Below are 21,383 nucleotides of genomic sequence, written 5' to 3'. Positions count from 1 at the left end.
GAATGCAACTTTATCTAATGCTTTTGGAGGGTGGCTCCTGACCAATCACCTTTAGAGAAAAATAAGTTTTCTGAAGAAAAGGTCTTAAAATGTTAACAGGCTTCTGGGCCAGAAGATGATGCAAATCACCTAAGCTTTTGCATATGATAAGTTTGCAGGAAGAAAGCCTGGCTTGCTGCCTGACTCTACCCCTTCCCCCATTATCCTCTATGCATAACTTAAGGTATAAAAACTACTTTGGAAAATAAAGTGCGGGCCTTGTTCACCGAAACTTGGTCTCACCATGTCGTTCTTTCTCTTACCTTCTGGCTGAATTATTCAGCCTCTTTTCTCCACTGAATTTCCTCACTGAGCTATCCTTATTTCAGCCTCTTTTCTCCACTGAATTTTCCTACTGAGCTATCCTCATTCTATTACTCTTTATATCCTTAATTAACGTTTAATTAAGCAATTGTTTCCTGATCTTCGCCGACGCCGTCCCCGCTTCGAATTCCCTGGATCCACCGGGGCTGGACCCCGGCAGTAGGCCACTATTTGTATACTGTAAAAATTATATAAATACACTTCTGAATTATGAATAATTTAACAAAATAGACATACTTTTTAAGGGTTTCTCTGAGGTTTTTAAATCTTCCTTCAGACGAAACAGTCTTCTGAAGCTTGTCCATTAGAGCTTTTGTCTAGAAGGAAACAAATAACTTAGTATGTCATGAAAATACCCCTATGGTTTGATAAGGTTGTGAGTTACCGAAAGTTGCTCAATTCTCTTCTACAGCGGCAGGTACGATGACATGATATGATTTTCAAAGTATGGAGATGTACTTAAATTTCACTTGTTAAAAAAGAACATGGGACAATACTAACTCTTTTTAAAAAAATTAATACTAATTTTTTTAATACATTTAAAAGAGAGAAAATGTATAGAAAAGAAAAATTGTAATGCATGGGAAACTTAGGAACTTAAAGACCTAAAAAGAACATACCACATAGGGGATCTTAAAGAGAGGTCCTGTGTCAGGGGGTTTTCATGATGAATCTTTCTGACTGTTAATTTCCAAGTCATCCAAGCACATATTATATTGCTTGGCTGCGGATTGATCAATACCCTCTAGTCCAAATCCTTTGTGTTCATCTTCATCAATTTATTAGAAAAGAATAATTAGTATTTACCAAGAAATACAGTTGCTGATGACATTGGTCTAAAGTTTCTTCTAGAGAAATGGAGAATGGTAGGGTGAGCCTTGGAGATAAAGACTCACTCCCGGTATTACCCACATCCAGGCAGCTTGGTTGTGAGAAGCATCTGGAATGAAGCTGAGAGTGAGGCTCCTCAGACAACTCTGTCTCAGTCTAGAGAGGAGCTTCAAGGCACCATGAGAGCTTCCAGAGTGACTCCAACGGCTACCTTCCCATCCTGGTTCCTGAGGGCTCTGGGAAAAGACAGCCAGCATGGCTTGAACAGGGATGGAGGGTTGTGGGGGTTGGGCAGGGCTCCTGCCTGGTCCCTGGCTGGCCTTCCCTCAAAGAAGCTGCAGAAATAACTGTCCTATAGCCACAGACCAAATTTGGTGGGCTTCAGAGAACATACTCTACCAGGCCTTTTGGATGTTTCCCAGACTAGACTCAGTTCTCCAGAAAAGACAGCTACACAGCTGGTGATATTAACAAAAGCATCTGAAGCAGGGCATTTCTGCGACCAGGCCCTGCCTATGACAGGTCTGAAGCACTGGGTCCTTGAGTATGGCCCATTATTCCCAAGAAAGCTGCTTTGAGTGATCTATATATGTGACTGAAATGGTAGCTTCTATTTAATGTCTCTACAGGTAATATATTCAAATTTTAAAAAATAATTTCAACACCTGCCTTATCATCTCTATTCCATAGTCAGTTCAGTTATTCCTAACCTTGCATCCTGCCAAAGACATGAAGATTGCTTAAGTTAACCACAGTGAAGGCCTAAAGAAGATTTAACAAGGTGCCAACTTCAGAGGAAAAAAGAAACAGAATGCAGAAAAGAATAGGCAGAGGAGTGACCTGCTGACCCTGATGAAGTGTGGCATGTATGACAAGAGAATAGGCTCTTTGCATCCAGTGCCCAATGGCTGAGGCAACCGCTGCCTTTGGTTCAGTTCAGTTCAGTTCAGTCGCTCAGTCGTGTCCGACCTTCGACCCCATGAATCGCAGCACGCCAGGCCTCCTTGTCCATCACAAACTCCCAGAGTTCACTCAAACTCATGTCCATCGAGTCGGTGATGCCATCCAGCCATCTCATCCTCTGTCGTCCCCTTCTCCTCCTGCCCCCAATCCCTCCCAGCATCAGAGTCTTTTCCAATGAGTCAACTCTTCGCATGAGGTGACCCAGCCATGACAAAGGCATCAGTGTCCAGGTTTTGGATTCTGATATAGCTTTTTGAAGTCTATTTAAAAAATAGTATTCCAATACCAATTTGTCATAAAATCTCTCAAAAACTAGGAAGAGAGGGTAGCTTCCTCAACTTTATAAAAAAGCATTTACAAAAAAACATATAGTTAATATTGTCCTTAATGGTGAAAAACTGAAAGCTTTCACCCCAAGGTCGAGAATACTAATGAATATTCTTCTTACTATCATATTCTACATAGCATTGGAAAGTCTAGCCAGAGCAAGAAGGCAAGAAAAGGAAATAAAAGGCATATAAATTGGAAATAAACAACTGACATAACTGCTTATGTAGAAAATCCCACGGAATCTATAGAAAAGTCCCAAGGAATAACAGTGAGTTCAGCAACATTACAGATATAAGAACAGAGGAAAATCAATTACATTTGTATATATTAACAATGAATACATGGAAACCCAAGTTAAAACCACAATTACATTTAAAATATCTCCAATGGAAATGAAATATTTAGGCATAAATCTAACGAAATATATACAGGACTTATATGTTGGAGATTTCAAATGTTGATTTAAGAATTCAAAGAAAATCTAAAGACTATTGAGAAAAATTGTGTTTATGGACTGGAAGAGTCAATATAGTAAAGATGTCAATTCTCCCCAAATTGACTGATTTAATGGAAGGACTGATGCTGAAGCTGAAACTCCAATACTTTGGCCACCTCATGCGAAGAGTTGACTCATTGGAAAAGACTGATGCTGGGAGGGATTGGGGGCAGGAGGAGAAGGGGACGACAGAGGATGAGATGGCTGGATGGCATCACCGACTCAAAGGACATGAGTTTGGGTGGACTCTAGGAGTTTGTGATGGACAGGGAAGCCTGGCGTGCTGCGATTCACGGGGTCGCAAAGAGTCGGACACTACTGAGTGACTCTGAACTGAACTGAACTGAATGGAATTCCAATGGAAATCTCAGCAAAGTTTTTAAGACACAGTTTTTATTCTAAAATGTATATGAAGGTCACAGCATCTAGGGTAGTTAAAATTTTGAAAGAGAAGAATAAAGTGAGAGGAGTCTAGAAAGAACTCAAATCTCAAAGATAAAAAAACCCAAAGAACCTAATTAAAAATGGATCTGAAAACATGAACAGACATTTTGCTGAAGATGCAAACAAGCACGTGAAAAGATGTTTACCATTATTAGCTGTTAGCAAATGCAAATTAAAACAGTGATGAAATATCAAAACAGCTAAAATTAAAAACAGTGACAGCACCAAGTGCTGACAAGAATGTAGAGAAACTGGTTCATTCATACCTTCTTGAGAGGAATGTAAAATGGTACAACCTTGCTAGAAAAGACTCTGGCAGTTTCTTATGAAACTTAATGCACAATTACCATATGATCTAGCGACTGCACTCTATGGCATTTATCCTAGAGAAATGAAACGTTATAGTCACACAAAACCTATACATGAATATTCACAGCAGCTTCATTTGTAATAAAATGAAAGTGAAGTCGCTCAGTCGTGTCCAACTCTTGCAACCCCATGGACTGTAGCCTATCAGGCTCCTCTGTCCATGGGGTTTTCCAGGCAAGAGTGCTGGAGTGGGTTGCCACTGCCTTCTCCAGGGGATCTTCCCGACCCAGGAATCGAACCCAGGTCTCCCACATTGCAGGCAGACGCTTTACCGTCTGAGCCACCAGGGAAGCCTCATTTGTAATGCTATACTAAGTCACTTCAGTTGTCTCCGACTCTGTGCGACCCCATAGACGGCAGCCCACCAGGCTCCCTCGTCCCTGGGATTCTCTAGGCAAGAACACTGGAGTGGGTTGCCATTTCCTTCTCCAATGCATGAAAGTGAAAACTGAAAGTGAAGTCGCTCAGTCGTGTCCGACTCTTAGCGACCCCATGGACTGCAGCCCTCCAGGCTCCTCCGTCCATGGGATTTTCCAGGCAGGAGTACTGGAGTGGGGTGCCATTGCATTTGTAATAGCTAAAACTAAAAACAACCCAGATGTTCTTCAAGGGGTGAATGGTTAAACCAAATAAGGAACTAAGTACTAATATGTGTAAAACTTGAACAGATCGCAAAGGAGTTACGCTGAATAAAAAAAAAAGGCAATCTCAAAATGTCATATACTATATGATTCCATTTATATAACATTTTTGAAATGACAAAATTATAGAGATGGAAAACAGATCTGTGGTTGCCAGGAGTTAGGGAGCAAGAGGGAGGAAGGTGGTTGTGGCTATAAAAGGGTGGCAGGAGGTATCCTGGTGATAGAACTGTTCAATCTCTTGACTGTAGTGAATCTACCCCTGTAATAAAGGCACATAAAACTAAACACACACATGTACACACACGCTTGAGTACAGGTAGAACAAATGAAGTCTGAATAAGGCTGGTGGATGGTACCAACGGTTAAGTTTGCAGTTGTGACACTGTCTATAGTTACACAAGATGTAACCACTGGGGACACTGGGTGGAGGGTGGAGGGGATTTCTACTACTTCTTACAATTGCATATGAACCTACAAAGATCTCAACATTAAAAGTTTTTTTTTAAACAGTTTTTAAAAAAGCTGTGGATATTATTTGCAAGGCTTTTTTCATAGAAGAAGAGTCTGCTAGTTCTAGGGGCCAAATTTGAGATTCTCAAAGCACTCCATTTTTACTAAGGAATGGTGGGGAAGGGAATAAAAGATATAGCTTAGGCTTGGTTTCTTGCTATACAGGGAGGAATTTAAAAGGCTTGGAGAGAGAAAAGAAGATAGAATAGAGTAAGAAGTGGTGTCTCTGAGAGGGGACTGAACTCTCAGGAGCAACAGAAACCAGATAGTTTTGAGGAAATGCCACAGAATATATGCTCTTCTTCCTGCCTGAAACCCTGGAGGTGGGCGCCCTGAAGACGCCCCTCACCAACTCTAGGCAACCACAATTAGGCGGGCATAGTGGTCTGTGGAAGAAGGATATGCAGAGAGGCCCTGGCAAGACACTCCTAGCCTCTGGTACCCACAGAACACAGAGGAGCCTAGAAAATTCCCCCAACACCCTTTGAGAGGGTCAAACAAGTTATTTATTAATTGTAAAGAAGAGTTATGCATTTATGCCAAATATTAGTGCATTACATCACGAGGTACTACTTATGTGGTGGGAGAAAAAAAAAAAAGAAGAGTTAGCCTGCCCACCAGGGATCAGCAAGGGGAAGGGCAGCCTGTAGTAGAGGTGATACACACCCCCCCTCAGAGAATCAGCAGCGCCAGTGAGAGCTGAGGTGAGATCAGCCAAGCTCCCTGGGTACAATAACCACGCTATGCTCCTGATGGGGTAGGCTTGCCATCCGAACACCAGGCACAGGCAATTCACAGTGGCTTGTACCCAACAGGAAACCAGCGGGGGCACACAGCCTCCCACGAGCCCAGAGAAGCCCTCCCCAACACCCGACATCCACGGACACCATGGCGAAGACCAGGAGGAAAATGGTGATGTCACTTGGATCTTCAAATTATCCGAATGAAAGCAAAAAGCATGAGCAAGCTGAGCCCAATTAAGAGAAAATTAAGAAAGTTATATCCCTTCACATCCATGTCATTATGCAACAACCTGACTACAAGAATGACAAATAAAAAGGTGAACACAGGCCCTCGGTCCCTGGTCTCTGGCCCTAAGGTACTTGTACCTTTACTTTGAGGGACGAAGAATGGATCCAGAGACATCACTGTGCTCAGCCGGAGTCAACGTGCCCTCCCTAAACAATTCAGTGAACAGCTCCTAACTGTCAACCACAGTGTCTGAAGATGTCCCCAAACATGTTATAATGAATATTTTGGTTTGTATTTCCCCTCCTTGAATTAACCATTTAGAAACGCGCATGAGAGGAATCAATTACGTGGTAAGAACACAGTAATCACCCATGTTGGCACTTTCTTTGCCAATGGAGCTGCTCGTTTCAGCTAGTTATTTCCTAATCAGTAATATTTATCTTGGCGCTGGTCTCCCAGACTCTCCTCCCCCGGCGGCGGGAGGTGCCGCCCGCCGGCGCTCACCTGCTTGGACACCTTGGCCCAGGTCTTCTTCAGCCGGTAGATGGCACTTCTGTTTAAGGCTGAGGTGATCTCCAGCACGCCGTTGTAATTGTGCAGGCACCGGCAGATGTCCGCCACCGCCACCCACTTCTCAATGGTGTTGGCTCGGGAGGTGACATCCGCGTAATTCATGATCTGGGAGGCCACCAGGTTACTCATCTGAGACAACGGAAAAGCCGAGAGAGGCCAGCTAAGAGCCAAAGCCATTCATGCAGGGACAGTACCCGAATCACCTACAGCAACGTCAGGAAATCGAGGGGCAAGGGATGTGAGGTCACGGTTCATCTTTGTTTCTGAGTGGCTTAACTGAGTTTTATTTTTTCAATGAAAGGTATTAATGTATAAGTGTTTATTAATGTATATTTTCCTCAGGAAGAGGTACGACAGAATTTGCCCTGAGTGAACTGACAAGTACGTATTTGTGATTTCTCCTTTGGGACATGGTCCATTGTAGATCCAGATTCTGAAGAGACTAAAGTTTGTAATAATAACATTATTATTATTAACATTATTAACAGTAACCATGCTCATTCTGAGAGTGAAGAAAGGAACTGTTTGGGATAATCTTGATGGGGGAAGAGGTGATTTTTGTTAATCAGTAATTTTGATGAAGAAGTCATTTCCAAAAATTATTGAAAGAAAGGCATAGGATGAGCTATTCCCCTGAGGAATGGCAGCCTTTGCAGATCAGAGGTTTCAATTCTTGGGGCCTCTCCCCATGTTCCCTGGGTCCCAACAATGTGGGGATAGTCACTCTAGAAACCTCAACCATCACAGAGAAAGAAAACACGTTTCCCTCCAATCAAATCAAATTCTAACCTACCAACTCTCAAACCAGAAACGCTTCCTGCAGGGGAAGAGAACATTTTCACCTTCTTGCTGATTTTTGTTTTCCACCAGCAGTGAAAGGGACCTACAGTTTCAAAGCTAAGTGCTATAACTCTAATAGTTAAGTGCAAGTGCAAGTCGCTCAATTGTGTCTGACTCTTTGCGACCCCATGGACTTTATAGTCTATGGAATTCTCCAGGCCAGACTACTGGAGTGGGTAGCCTTTCCCTTCTCCAGGGGATTTTCCCACCCTCGGGATTGAACCCAGGTCTCCTGCATTGCAGGTGGATTCTTTACCAGCTGAGCCACAAGGGAAGCCCAAGAATACTAGAGTGGGTTAGCCTATCCCTTCTCCAGTGGATCTTCCCAACCTGGGAATCAAACCAGGGTCTCCTGCATTGCAGGCGAATTCTTTACCAACTGAGCTATTAGGGAATCCCCTATTAGTTAAAGCCAAGAGAAAAAAGAGGCACCTTAAGATGCTTAAGACTTATAAAATGGAAAGGAAAAGGATAGAATTGGATTGATAACTAACAAGAGGAATAAAAGATCCATAATCTCCTATCCATACACTAAATCTGATGAGTACACCCATTCTTTGATAATTCCATAGGTATTTTAGGTGATGGGCTTTGCAGGTGGCTCAGTGAATTAAAAAAAAAAATCCATCTGCCAAAAGAGGAGATGCAGGTTCAATCCTGGGTTGGGAGAATCCCCTGGAGAGGGGAATGGCAACCCACTCCAGTATTCTTGCCTGAGAGATCCCATGGACAGAGGAGCCTGGTGGGCTACAGTTCTTGGGGTTGCAGAGAGTCAGAGACATGACTGAGCCCAAACACGAGCATCTTAGGTCACAGGGCCTCCACGTGTGCATATTCATTGATAAGTTATTTTGTAATGAGCACCTACTAAGGACTAGGCATTCTTTTAGGTTGTGAGAACAGGAAAAACAAATAAATCAGTCTCCCTGACCTTAGGGTGCTGGGCCTGGTTAGGCCTGGTTAGGAGAGAAGGTGAGGGGAAGTCAGACAGACTCAAGTAAATATCACACAGTAAGATGCAAAGCTAAGGGTGGGGGTGGGGGCAGCTTGAGAATTGGAGGCAGCGTGGGACAGATGCTGGCTTCTGGAAACAGGTCACGCCCGCCCTGGCCCTGAACCCTGAAGGAGGAGTAGGAGGAGCCACTGTCTCCCATCCGAGCATCTGCAAAGGGACAGGGAGAGAAGGTGTGGTGGCGTGGGGGACCTGGCTGGACAGTTGTGTGAGGAGCTCGGGGGACCGTGAGAGACAAGGACGACAGGTGGGCGGGCTCCTGCAGGCCGGGCTGAGAGGCTGCGGCCAAATCAAGAAGACGAGAGGAAAGGCCATGGACAAAATGTCATCACAGACAGGACTACAATTCGATGGGCCTTAGAAGTTATTTCTGTGACACTGTGTGAAGAAAGGGTTGGGTGGCAGCGAGATGGCGTGGGGGTGGGGATTGGTGGGTTAGGAGCTCATGGAGAAGAGAATGAAAGGCCAGATCAAGGTTATGGCCATGGGAAAGGAGGGGAAAGAAGGGTCTGGGACATGGGTAGACTTAGGGCTCACTGGTATCCTGAGGGGTGAGCAGGGTGGGGAAGACCCCAAGGTTGAGCGAGTGAGTGGCTGGCGGGCCATTACCCATGGCCAAGGATACAGAATAAGATGAAAAAGTGGGTTTGGCAGGTCTGGGAAGGGCTGGTGATGAGTTCTACGTGCAATCTGGACACAGTGGCCAATCAAGTTATTTTAAGTAGAGACTTGTGGGTCTGGAGCCTGGCACACACAGTCTGGGACCCACAATCTGAACCTCTGATTTAAGAGGCATTACATCCCAAGTGTATGTACAACACAGGCAAAAAAAAAAAAAGGTTTATGGTCCACAGCAGGGCCTCTGTTTCTCAGCGAGTGATCCAAACAGGTCATGTGTCCTATCCTTTAGGAAGCAGCTGCATTGATGCTTATTATGTGATAACATCTAATACACATGTACCCTCAGAAAACAGAAAAACTGTACTGAGGATTTGCACGGTTTTGTATTTTGATTCTGAATCATTTACTAATTTACCTACAGGGTCCCTGGCAGTCTTTTTTTTTTTTTTTAATTATCATTATCCCTTTTACTATAGTTTAGTAGAATTGACACGGTAGCCTTCCCTTTGCCCGCATAGACCTGAAGATACTCCAACATCTGTGGTTCTTCCACGGGACTAAGACCATTAGAACAGCACCAACAGGTAGTTGGAGGGTATAAAAGCAACTCCGCCTTACTGCTGCAGAAGAATAGAGGAGATGAACCGACAGCTGGTAACCACTGCACACAGCCTCAGAAGCACTGTGATTATGCTCAAAGAGGTCCCTTCCCACTCTGGAATGTACTGAACTGATCGTTCAGTAATAATGAAGAAGAGTTGTACCAAAACAGCCTTACTATCACCAGCACCACCAGGGGCCTGTGACAAAGCGCAGTCAGAATTAGTCGATCTATGACCATGAAGTAATGATGACCATGATAAAAACAACAGCAACGACCTATGCTTGAGAGTCCCTTGGGCTCCAAAGAGATGAAACCAGTCAATCCTAAAGGAAATCAACCCCAAATATTCATTGGAAGGACTGATGCTGAAGCTGAAGCTCCAGTACTTTGGGCACTTGATGTAAAGAGCTGATTCATCGGAAAGGACCCTGATGCTGGGAAAGATTGAGGGCAGGAAAAGAAGCAGGTGGGAGAGGAGGTGATGGTTGAATGGCATCACTGACTCAGTGGACATGAATTTGAGCAAATTCTGGGAGATACTGGAGGACAGAGAGCCTGGAAGGGTACAGTTCATGAGGTCACAAAGAGTTGGACACAACTCAGCAACTGAGCAACACCACCTATGCATCACTAAGCATTCATGGGATGTGTGTACCATCAAAGTGAACCTCTTAGGACTGAAAGGTAACTGGAAGTTATCACATCACTGTGAACTCATAGAAGAGATTAAAGCTTATTTTTTAACATCCCATCAGTTTTGTTGAAGTGAGTGGCAGACTTCCTTTAATTTAGAGAAGGAGTCTGAAGACCCTGATACTCATCTTCCTATAACACTCCCGCCCAAGGTTTCGTTGTTATGGTTACTCACATCATTGAAGTGTTGGCTGGTTTTCATAATGTACGGTGTTCTTTCATTTTTATCCAGCTTCATCCACCCCTGCCCAAGAAATTCTCTGAAAGTTCAAAGCAAAACACAAAATCAATTAAGTTTTTTAAGGGTATCTAGGGTCCTGAATATCTATTATGAATATTATATAAATTAAACTTGACACTGCTCAACTGCTGCTGCTTCATCTCAGATGAATTTTAGCCCAATTCTACTGTTTCACCACTGGATGCCAAAAAGAAAGAGATTTTTCGGTTTTCAGCTTTCTCTTATAAATGTTTGGAGTGAGTGAGTGATAGTCAGTCGTGTCCAACTCTTTGCAACTTCATGGACTGTAGCCCGCCAGGCTCCTCTGTCCATGGGATTCTCCAGGCAAGAATACTGGAGTGGGTTGCCATTTCCTTCTCCAGGGATAAGTGTTTGCAACTGTGTCCTTATTAGGATCATAATAAAGGCTTCTCTGAAATTGGAAAACAAAGACAAGAGGAATAAAGAGGCTAAGTACTAACTCAGAAACCAAGACCATTTCCCCTGGATCAGCTTAAAAAATTTTAAGGCTTAGCAGAAGGCTCAAAAAATTCATCACTACCAAAAATATTAATCAGCAACAGCATGTTTTCCTCCACTTTGTTCTGACATTCTCCAGGAGAACGTCAATTCCACAGGCAGGGACTTTCCTTTGCTCTCCCCAGAGCCCAGAACAGTCCACGTGGGAAGGGCTAAAAGAACAAACACCAGTGTTAGCACTTTGCAGCCTGGTCATTTGAGGAAGGCAGTTATGGCAGGGGGAGCTCAGCCTGGTGGAAAGTCTGTCTTCGAAATAACATTCCCGCTCCTTCATTTCATTCATGAGCAGGTCCCGGGATCACAGCAAGCAAGGGACAATCAAGCTGGAGCATACAGGAATTATTTTGTCAAGGCACTACCAAAAATAACTTAAAAAGAAATTACTCTGATACATTCTCAATCCAGAAATGTTGACTGAGTCCCTAGGCAACGACCTTTGTCCCGTGATGTAGACGGTACTACTGTTCCTGTCCTGCAAGGCCGTTGTATACAAGATGTGCTAACTCCATGGAGGAAAATAACTGGTACATGTTCACAGCAGCACAGAGGGGACAGGAGGAGAGGTGAGATGCATGCCAGGAAGAGACCACAACACGGTCAACCACAAAGGTCCAGGCTTTGCTCTTTCTCCTCCTCCATAGAGGTCATGCCCCGTCCCTCCTGAATCCTCATTGCACAGAAGGGTCGTCAGGAGGAAGGCGAAGAGGCTCCTAACTCAAGTCATCAAATAGTTAATGGGTTCATTTGTTCGGCCATGGGGCCACATTCCTTTTTTTAAATGGCAGATGCTATTTAATTATTTTTATTGGAGTATAGTTGCTTCACGATGTGTTAGTTTCTGCTGTACAACGTAAGTGAATACGTATATTCAGCTGTATGTATACATACAAGCCCGCCCTCCGGGACCCCCTCCCCACCCACCCCACCCCTGTAGGTCATCACCGAGCACTTAACTGAGCTCCCTGTGCTATACAGCAGGTTCCCCTAGCTCTCTGTTATACACATGGCAGAACATATGTCAATCCCAATCTCCCAGTTCATCCCCCTCCCCTCTGGGTCCACGTCTGTTCTCCGTACCTGCGTCTCTATCTCTACCCCCCAAATAAGTTCACCTGTACCATTTTTCTAGATTCCACATATATGCATTAACGTATGATATCTGTCTTTCTCTTCCTGACTTACTTCACCCTGTCACGGATAGGTCTACAAGTGCTGAAAGAGGAGGCAGGAAATAAGACAAACGCATGACAGAAAAGTCTGCAGGAGCATCGCTAGCCCTGCTCTTTATGCCCCTTTGACCTATGACCCCCCATGCTGCTACGCCAGAGCCTCCATCATCACGGGTGCCCTCTGCTCTACACACGACACGGACCTCCCTTAGACCTCTTGCTTGGCCCCTTCCTTACCTTCCATTCAGCTAGGACTTCACAGAGGATTTGGGCCAACAGCTGTTATTTGTCCAAACAGAGGCTCTGTGTGTGGACCTGCTGGAGGACTGCTGGAGGCGGGCGGCTGAAAGAGCCACCATCCTCTATACATGAGGCAATGATGCTTGTTATGTGACAGCATCCACTTGCCACATACACACTCCACATGCACTCTATGCCAAGCACTGTCCTGGGAATCTGTCTTGCTGTGGAGTTGCCACGGTCAGCAGTACTTGAAGATTTATGGATGTGGCTGAAGAACTGCAGCGGAATTTACAGCATTGACCCAACATCCATGTTTCTCAAAGTATAGTCCTGGACCACACAGAATTACCTGGAATTCCCATTGAAAATGAAGTTTCTTGGGCCTCAGACCTACCAGAATCAGAATCTCTGAGGGAAGCACCTAGGAATGTACATTTTTTAACAAGTCTCCTGAATGACTTTAGGCACCATGAAGTCTGAGAACAACTGTTACAGCTGCATGAAGGTTTCTATAACATTAGGATGTGAGTGGTCAGAGAAACTCACATTCTATGTTTAACTGCAGTACATACAGAAGCATAACAGTGACCATCTTGAGGGTTTCCAATATTTCTGTATCAATATTTTCAACATAAACTGGAACCCAAAGACATTCAAGTGGGTCCAAACCATCATAAGATGAAAAGCCACAGCCCTGTGCACACACGTGGGGTTGCAGCAGGGTGGGGGTGGGGGGCGCTGCGGCCGTGGGCGCACACTCACTCATAGGGAATGCTTCTGAAAACGATGTGGTCCAGGAGGGTTATCTGCTCAGCCAGCTCCATGGCCGACAAGGTCTCGAAGCACTCGGCCTTCGGACAGTCCGTCTGCAAGAGATGAGGACAGGGAATGGCACACACCTAGAAGCCAGGTACCCGTCAGCTCACTGCAGTTGCTGGAGTACAAAGTCCACCCCGGATTCCAGCTCTGAAGAAAATGGTGGAGCGCTCAGAGATATCAGGCAGCATTAACATCATGGACCATGATGTTAAACGCTGAGCCAAATCTGGTCCCTTTCACACAGTTTCAGGGATAGAACATATAGTCCCGACCCCAGTTACCAGCTGTGGGCACAGTGCCTGCCTTTGCGAGGTTAAGTCTCACACATAATTAATTGTGCAGGATAAGACTATGGCTCAACTTACCAGCTGAATTATATCCTCTAGTTTTAGGTGGATGTCATCTTGATCATCTTGTGAAAGGGCCCTAAAAAAAGTCAAAATATCCTCCGTGAAAAGAACATAGACAGGCCAGGAATGAAATGACAAAAATGCAGTTCAGTTTCCCCCAGGGTGGAAAGTCAGAGGGTTTGGGTCTACGAGACTGTGGGGACTTGTGTTGAAGACATGGGGTCCAGAAAACAGAAGATGCACATGTTAAAGGCAGAAGAAGATCATCAAGAGAGCTAACTTATAACAAGGAGTCAGCCCGTTGTACACAAAATTGCTGTGTTAGTCACTCAGTCGTGTCCGACTATGGGACCCCATAGATGACGCCAGGCTCCTGTCCATGAAATTCTCCAGGCTAGAATACTGGAGTGGGTAGCCATTCCCTTCTCCAGAGCATCTTCCCAATTCAGGAATTGAATCTGGGTCCCTTGTACTAAAGGCAGATTCTTTACCATCCGAGCCACGAGGGAAGCCCAAGGTTGTAAGTAAAACACCCACCGTGAGAGCGAAGCAGAGGGTGACCTGGGGCTTTGCCTTACTGAGAGGACCTGCGCCAGGAATCCAGGTGCCCTGCACTGCTGGCAGTCAGGGTTTCTAACAGGCTGAGTGCTCCGTCCACACTCCTCCAGCCCCTGCCCTGTACCCCCCCACCCCCGCACCGCTGGTGCTGAGGCAGAAGATGCAGAGCTGCCCCCTCCCCAGGCACAGGCAGACCAGAAGCTCAGGAGAGTTTCCAAGTATCAAGAGTTTGAACAATGCCAGGCAAAGACCAGCAGGTAAACTCTTCCCTGTTGCTTCCCAGTTGGGCTTTCCCAAGACACATTTGGTCTTGTATCCATCCCCACACTTGGTGTTATTCAGCTGTCAGCCAATATATTTTTGATCAGTGACAAATGAATTAAAAGAATTCCTAAGTTAAGGCAGGTGCTGGTTTCAGAGTGAGAGTGATACTTCATGTCCGACAGGAGTTCAGAGTCCAGGGTTATTTAATCCTGATTATATAACTTTTATCTGGGCCAAACACTTTAGGTATCCTAAAATGAAGGCACAATCATGTGTTAAAAGTATTAAAAAAATTTAAACACTGCCCAACTGTGTACCTGTCTGTTGGAGGATGCTAGTTTTAAAAAGCAACAATGATATGATATTCTGTTGTGTTCTTAATGGATTAAAACAAAACTATCCCCTTAAAAATACAAAATCAACTGAGGTGGGTAACTGTATGCCCATTATGTGCTAGGAACATGCTAACCATCTGACACACACTCTCTCCTGTATCATAAAAAATTGCTTTAAGTAAAGCTTTATTATATCCATTTTATAGATGAGGAAACAAAAGCTCAATGAAATGGACTAACTGGCCCAGGGTTTGGTTCAGTTTGCTTCCCTGGTGCTCTTGCTTGTCATGAGCAGGCTTACGAAAGGCACTGCTTCCAGAGTTCAGCATAGAACACACACCGAAAAAGGTCAGTTCCCTTTCCTCTGTCTTCCTTCTCTCCAACAAAAGCTCTAGGCTTCATTTTGATATTTGGCAAAACTAATACAATTATGTAAAGTTTAAAAATAAAATAAAAAAAAGAAAACAAAAAAAACCAAACCAAACCAAACCAAACCAAACAAAACAAAAAAGCTCTAGGCTATTTACAAGGGAGCAGAATCCTCCCAGCTCATAGGAGTGGCAATCCTCTTGCCTGCAATTAGCCATATCATTTATGAGAAGAAAAAGTCACCATATGCTAAGGGGCAGATGAAGGTGAGGAAAAAATAAGTAAACACAACTCCTTCTCCAAAAACTGTTACCTCACACTTAAGGGTCAGACACAGGGGGAAAGCTCTTTCCCAAAGTGCATGTCATTCTTTCTACTGTAGCCTAGGTTCCTGGAGAGAGATCAGTGGCCACATAACTATGCGTCGCTGTGGAAAAGATATTTTTTATGAGGTTGGGCAATATTCTTTACTTGGAAAGAAATGGTCCAGAAGTTATTTCACTTCTTTCAAATGTTCCTTTCCTCAGTGATCTTACTCTAATGTTCCAAGCTATGTCTGGTCCCATTAAGTTACCTAATATTTCTCTCTTCAAAAGAATCTCTGCTCTATAGATCAAAATAAAGTCTATCTCTTTCAAAAGGGCCCCTTAGAACAAAAGCTCTTAACCCTAGAGTATCACTAAATAATCTCTAAGGGTCCATAAACCTTTTTGAAATGACATACAAATGTGTGCATATATTCATGCATTTCTTTTTTGGGGGAGGATATGGCTTCCATTATATTCTTTTGGGGAATCTGTGATCCCCAACAAGATGAAAGATAACCATAGAAATGTATGCTGTTGCTGCTGCTGCTAAGTCACTTCAGTCATGTCCGACTCTGTGTGACCCCACAGACGGCAGCCCACCAGGCTCCCCCGTTCCTGGGATTCTCCAGGCAAGAACACTGGAGTGGGTTGCCATTTCCTTCTCCAATGCATGAAAGTGAAAAGTGAAAGGGAAGTTGCTCAGTCGTGTCCCACTCTTAGCGACCCCATGGACTGCAGCCTACCAGGCTCCTCCATCCACGGGATTTTCCAGGCAAGAGTACTGGAGTGGGGTGCCATTGCCTTCTCCAATAGAAATGTATACTCTGCCATAAAACAGCATGTGACGTTGCTGTTTTACAAAAGATTTTTGTGTTATCATTAAGGAACCAGCCCCAGAATTTGATGCCCACCCATGAATTCATCAGTGATGGCAAGTTTTGAATTCTTAAGGTAGATGTGAACCAAGGAAATAGCTCAAAACAATGTAGAAATGTGTTTAATAAGTGAGGATGATCCAGCTGTCAAAAAACACTTTACACCAAAATTAGAAGTGACTATAAAGTAAAAAACTTAATGGATGATTATCTTTGAAGACATTCTCAAGCCAGGAGGTGAACAGACTCTGTCTAGTAAGAGAGGTAACCCCTGACAACCATTTGGAATAGGGGCAAGATGTCATTTTGGTGTAAAAGTTCTAATGGGTCTGAACAAAATAAATGCTATACATAAACACCCACACGTAAAATACTCTTGCTCTGAAACATGTAAACCTCCACATGTGAGTACCTTAGCTTGATGTAAAAGTTTCACAGAAACACAGTCTCCTGAATTTCCTTTGATTCTGGTAAACTGATTCAATGAAACCAAGGAAACCATTTATCCTGGCCTGTTCATTTGAATATCTGGTTTACTGTATGAAACAATTTGAATAAAGTAGTTCTTCTTCAAAAAAGTCTGATACTACTAGGGTCTGTGTGAGGTTTGTGGGTCCCCTTGTCATGACTGAAGCCATTCCAGTTGACCATCCAGGAAGTCAATCATTGCTTCTTTTCATTCAGTGGCATGCTAGTTGTCTACAAAAAACTATACTACATAGATTCAGAAGCCAGCTAGTCAGACAACATTGGAGGAATATGAAAATCTTCAGCAGAGGTTTTTATTCACAATCAGGGCCATAACACTACTGATGCCAATCAAGCTTCTTCATCATAAAGTAACCCCCATGACACTGTGTGAGGTGGGGATGGTTCGTCACAGAAAGTTTTCACTGTACTGTATTAATGTATCATGCATTTAAATACATGTGTCATGGCTCACTGTTATATGACTTGAATACATATAAATCTTTAGGTTAAGATTGACTAAGAAACTCGACAGTTATTAGTGGTTGAGCCAAGATTTAAACCTGTGACCCCCTGCAAAAGCTAGAATCAGACGGCTAGATGTCACAGTCCCAGGCTGACCATCTACTAAAATTTCCACTCATTACTGGTCTTACACCTCTAATTCTTAGGTCACTTATTCAGGACAAAAAATTGTACATCTAAAGCCTGATGACTAATAAAGACCTGGGATGGTAAATAAAGTTCGTCTGAAGTAGAAGTGCCAGTCAGCTGAGTTCTGAGCTCACCTGCGGGCACAGGCAGAGAGTGCTCAGGATTGGTCGGTGATGCCTGGCATGGGTGCTGGGAGGGGAGAAGCAACACGAAGGCCTCAAATTGCCCAGGCCTGACAGCCTTTCCAGTCTGATCACCTCCATTTTCCTGCCAGCTATTTGGTCAAACGTCACTAGGGGTCCACACTTCCAGAACCTAGTTTTCAATCATCCATGCTTTAAATACAAAGAGCATAGCCAACAGTTTATACAAAGAGAAGAACAGCAGTCACTCAAAGACGTAATCGCTCATCCACCGACACCAGGCTTTATCTGAAGATGTATTTAGAACTTTAAAATCTGAAGATAGCATAGTAACAGAGTCTCAAAGTTTACTGAGATGTTTTCATAGAATGGAAAAACTGAAGACCCTTAACGGCTTCCTCAGCTCAGTTCAGTTCAGTCACTCAGTCGTGTCCGACTCTTTGCGACCCCATGGACTGCAGCACGCCTAGGGCTGCCCTAAACAAGTACAACAAACAAAGTGACTGGAAACAACAGAAATTCACTGTCTTAGTGTTCTAGAGGCTCGAAGTCCAAACACAAGGTGTCGGCAGAGCCATGCTCCCTCTGAAACCTGCAGAGGAATCCCTCCTTGCAGGGGTCCCCAACCTCCGGAATCTAATGCTTGATGACCTGGGGTGCAGGTGATGTAATAATAATAGAAATAAAGTGCACAATAAATGTAATACCCTTGAATCATCCTGAAACCATCCCCACCCTACCCCACCCTCAGTCTGTGGAAAAACCGTCTTTCAAAACAACCAGTCCCTGGTAGCAAAAAGGTTGGGGACCGCAGCTTCCTTGCTTTCCCCCAGCTTTTGAAAGTTTTCTAGCACTCGTTGGCACTCTCTGGCTTGCAGCTGCATTACTCCAAGCTCTGCTCCATCTCCACACGGCCTTCTTTCTTTTGGAGAGGTCTCCAAAAGCACGATGGATTCAGTTAAACTGGATTCTCCTCTACACACAAGCATTCAGGATAATGAAGAAACAATAGAGCCAAGCATAGAAGAAAGGAAGGGTTCTTTCCACTGCAGATGCAGAGGGAGCTAAAAGTCAGAATGGTATAAAGGAGGAGCAGGCACCAGGCTTCCTACCCCACGCAGGGACAGACACACAGCCACAAGTGAGGTGGAAGCTGTAACTGAAGTGTCCGCACAGAGACACTAATGGCTGCCCTCTTCATGTAGAATGGACTGGAAAAAGCTCACTCATCAGTTCAAGGAGGCACGAGAAAGTCTGTTACCTGCCTGGCCGCTGGGTGTAATGGGACACAAGCAGCCTCTAGCGTGAAACCCAAAGTTGAAGACTTTGTCACACACAAGTGCAGGGTCTGAATTCATACAACCTGCAGGATGTGGAAATCTCCACCTAAGAAGCCGACGGTAGGGACCTCCCTTGTGGTCCAGTGATTAAGAATCCACCTTCCAACACAGGAGATGCAGGTTAGATCGCTGGTTGGGGAACTAGGGTCACACGTGCCTCTGGGCAACTAAGCCTGGGTGACGTAACTACTGAGCCCACGCCCCACAACTAGAGAGCATGCGCGCTGCAATGAGTATCCCTGAGTGCCGCAACTAAGACGCGCTGCATTCAAATAAAAAAAAAATAATAATATTAAAAACGAAGACACTGATGGTAAAATTGGTTCGGGACCAGTGAAATAAGCGAAGAAAATGTATAGCTGCTCTATGGTGGCACAGCCACAAGCCAGCTACACGAGACTCCTACAGAAATGGTACAAACCACCACCCCCAATAACCACGAGTGTGTGATAAACAGAACACACATGAGGGAAAAACACCTCTGCAACACCCGCCGGACCCTCAGGAGACCATCCTCCCGGCTTTTGGTTCTACAGTAAACTACTGTCTGCCACACAGACAGGAGCGACTGTCCTGCACACAGGTATGTCGCCCAGACTAAAGTCTTCCCAAGGGAGCTTTACCAGTGAGGACAGAACTGTAGCTGCGCTTCAGAAGTCTAATACACGTCCTTCTGGACTGAGAGGATCCCATCATCTTGAACACAGCACAAATCAGCCAGGGTGATTAACAGGCACCCACAAGTGCTTTTACCTTAGGATGTTCGCTGTGGCTTTCCGTTCTTGGGGAAGAAGATCTGGGTCTCGTAAAACTTCTTCTAGCAAATTTAAGACGTTCATCTTTAGTTCATTGTTGAGTTCAAAGTCCTAAAAAATGAAGTGGATTTTTAAGATTTTAGTTCCGAAGGGTTTAGCTCCATGACACATGACACCATTCCTCATAACAAATTCTCTAGAAGCTACATATGGAAATTAAAATGTATGGAAACTAGACGCTTCCCCCTCCTGGGATCCTGACTTAATTGGTTTGGGGTGGGGCCCTGCTGACAGGCTTCCTGGGCTGTACTGTGCTCAGTCCTGTCCAACTCTTTGCGACCCCATGGACTGCAGCCCATCAGGCTCCTCTGTCCATGGGATTCTCCAGGCAAGAATACTGGACTGGTTTGCCATTTCCTTCTGCAGGGGATCTTTCCCACCCAGGGATCGAACTTGGGTCTCCTGCACTGCAGGCAGATTCTTTACTGTCTGAGCCACCAGGGGAGCCCTGAGAGACAGGAATTCCTCAAAGGATGTGTGCTTCCCTTATCCTGGAGCACTGCCTTCTCCCCAGGTTTATTTCTGTTCATCTTTCAGGGTGAGGAGGTGATGTACTTTATCCTAGGAGCCTTCCTGAGTTGACCCGAAGGCACGGAGAGCTTGTTCTCAGTGTTCCCATGATGCACTCTGTCGTAACTCACTGTACTGTAAGGGCTGATTTAATTGTCTGTTTGCCCATTGGTCCATGAGTCAGTAGCTGGGGCACAGCAATAGCTTTTAAAAAAAAAAGCTTTTTCAAAGTATAAATTCTGCAATTAACCTCAATACAGGTATGCTAAAGAATAAACGATACACACCCATGAGGCCGTGTCAAACAAACATAGGAGTGATCATGAAAGGGCACCCACCTGGCAAAGGTGAGTAGGACCACATGCACACCAAAATGAATGAGAGTAGTAAGTAATACCCAGCCGAGTCAAAACAACTTGCAAGCCCCTACTAATGCCCAAAAACACATAAATAGACACATACATGAAGAGGGCAGAAGAGAAAATTATTCTTTACAGTGGACTTCCAATAAATATAAAGGAATATGAGTTAGAAAATCACCATTTTTGACCAAAGTGGTAGTAACTTATCAGGTAAGGATCATGAATAGATGCCACAATTTATACGGAAACAGAATTAATAGTGTCAGAGTACCCTCTCCCCTGCAACACCACCATTAGAAATGATTAAATACAAAGGGAGAATCTGACAGATGTCACCTGAACCCAGTGATCAGTTACTGTCACAGGAATGGAGCAAACCAACATCATGGGCCCACAAATGTAATGTTCTGTGAAGAATCATCATTTAGTATTTTTGCCCCAAATGCATAATCTCACACTTGCATTATGAGGAGGCACTAGCCTGCACATTGCAAAAATGCTAATGTCATCAAAGACAAAGAAACTAAGAAATTGTTCCTGTTTAAAGGACACCAAAGGCACCACAGATAATGCAAGAGGTGAGCCTGGATTAGATCCAGGATCAAGGGGGAAATGCTACACAGGGCATTACTGCAACAGTTTAGAATTATGTACCAGTTGAGAGCATCCTATCCATGTTACATTGTCCTGAATTTGATCATTTTGCTGGGGCTATTTAAGAGCAGGTCCCTGGGGGAGAGGGGTGGAGCGAGAGAAAACGTGAGAAAGGGATGGGG

General features: G+C 44.4%; 1 protein-coding gene across 12 annotated transcripts in view; it reads right to left on the bottom strand.

The window, feature by feature from the left end:
• Window positions 1-21,383, bottom strand: part of RASGRF2 (Ras protein specific guanine nucleotide releasing factor 2) — a 271,385-nt gene that overhangs the window by 18,430 nt on the left and 231,572 nt on the right. For 9 of the 12 annotated variants that reach the window (XR_015168016.1, XR_015168012.1, XR_015168013.1 and 6 more), the window contains 6 exons: window positions 19,674-19,786; window positions 13,622-13,682; window positions 13,200-13,303; window positions 10,441-10,525; window positions 6,427-6,624; window positions 601-680 (listed from right to left, as the gene is read on the bottom strand). Coding sequence is in view for 6 of the 12 variants with exons in the window: in XM_086412804.1 (XP_086268930.1) it covers window positions 601-680; window positions 6,427-6,624; window positions 10,441-10,525; window positions 13,200-13,303; window positions 13,622-13,682; window positions 19,674-19,786 (641 nt within the window). In the remaining 6 variants the exon portion in view is untranslated. Of the gene's footprint in view, window positions 1-600; window positions 681-1,275; window positions 1,431-6,426; window positions 6,625-10,440; window positions 10,526-13,199; window positions 13,304-13,621; window positions 13,683-19,673; window positions 19,787-21,383 lie in introns of those variants that run through there. The other 3 variants (XR_015168014.1, XR_015168015.1, XR_015168017.1) reach the window with 2 other exon arrangements.

Source organism: Bos grunniens, chromosome 7 (assembly GCF_055505025.1).
Source record: "Bos grunniens cultivar Pamir isolate PY7600 chromosome 7, Bosgru_T2T1.0, whole genome shotgun sequence".
Lineage (NCBI taxonomy): Eukaryota > Metazoa > Chordata > Mammalia > Artiodactyla > Bovidae > Bos > Bos grunniens.
Note: the sequence above shows the minus strand (reverse complement) of the source record. Positions and strands in the feature narration are given on the sequence as shown.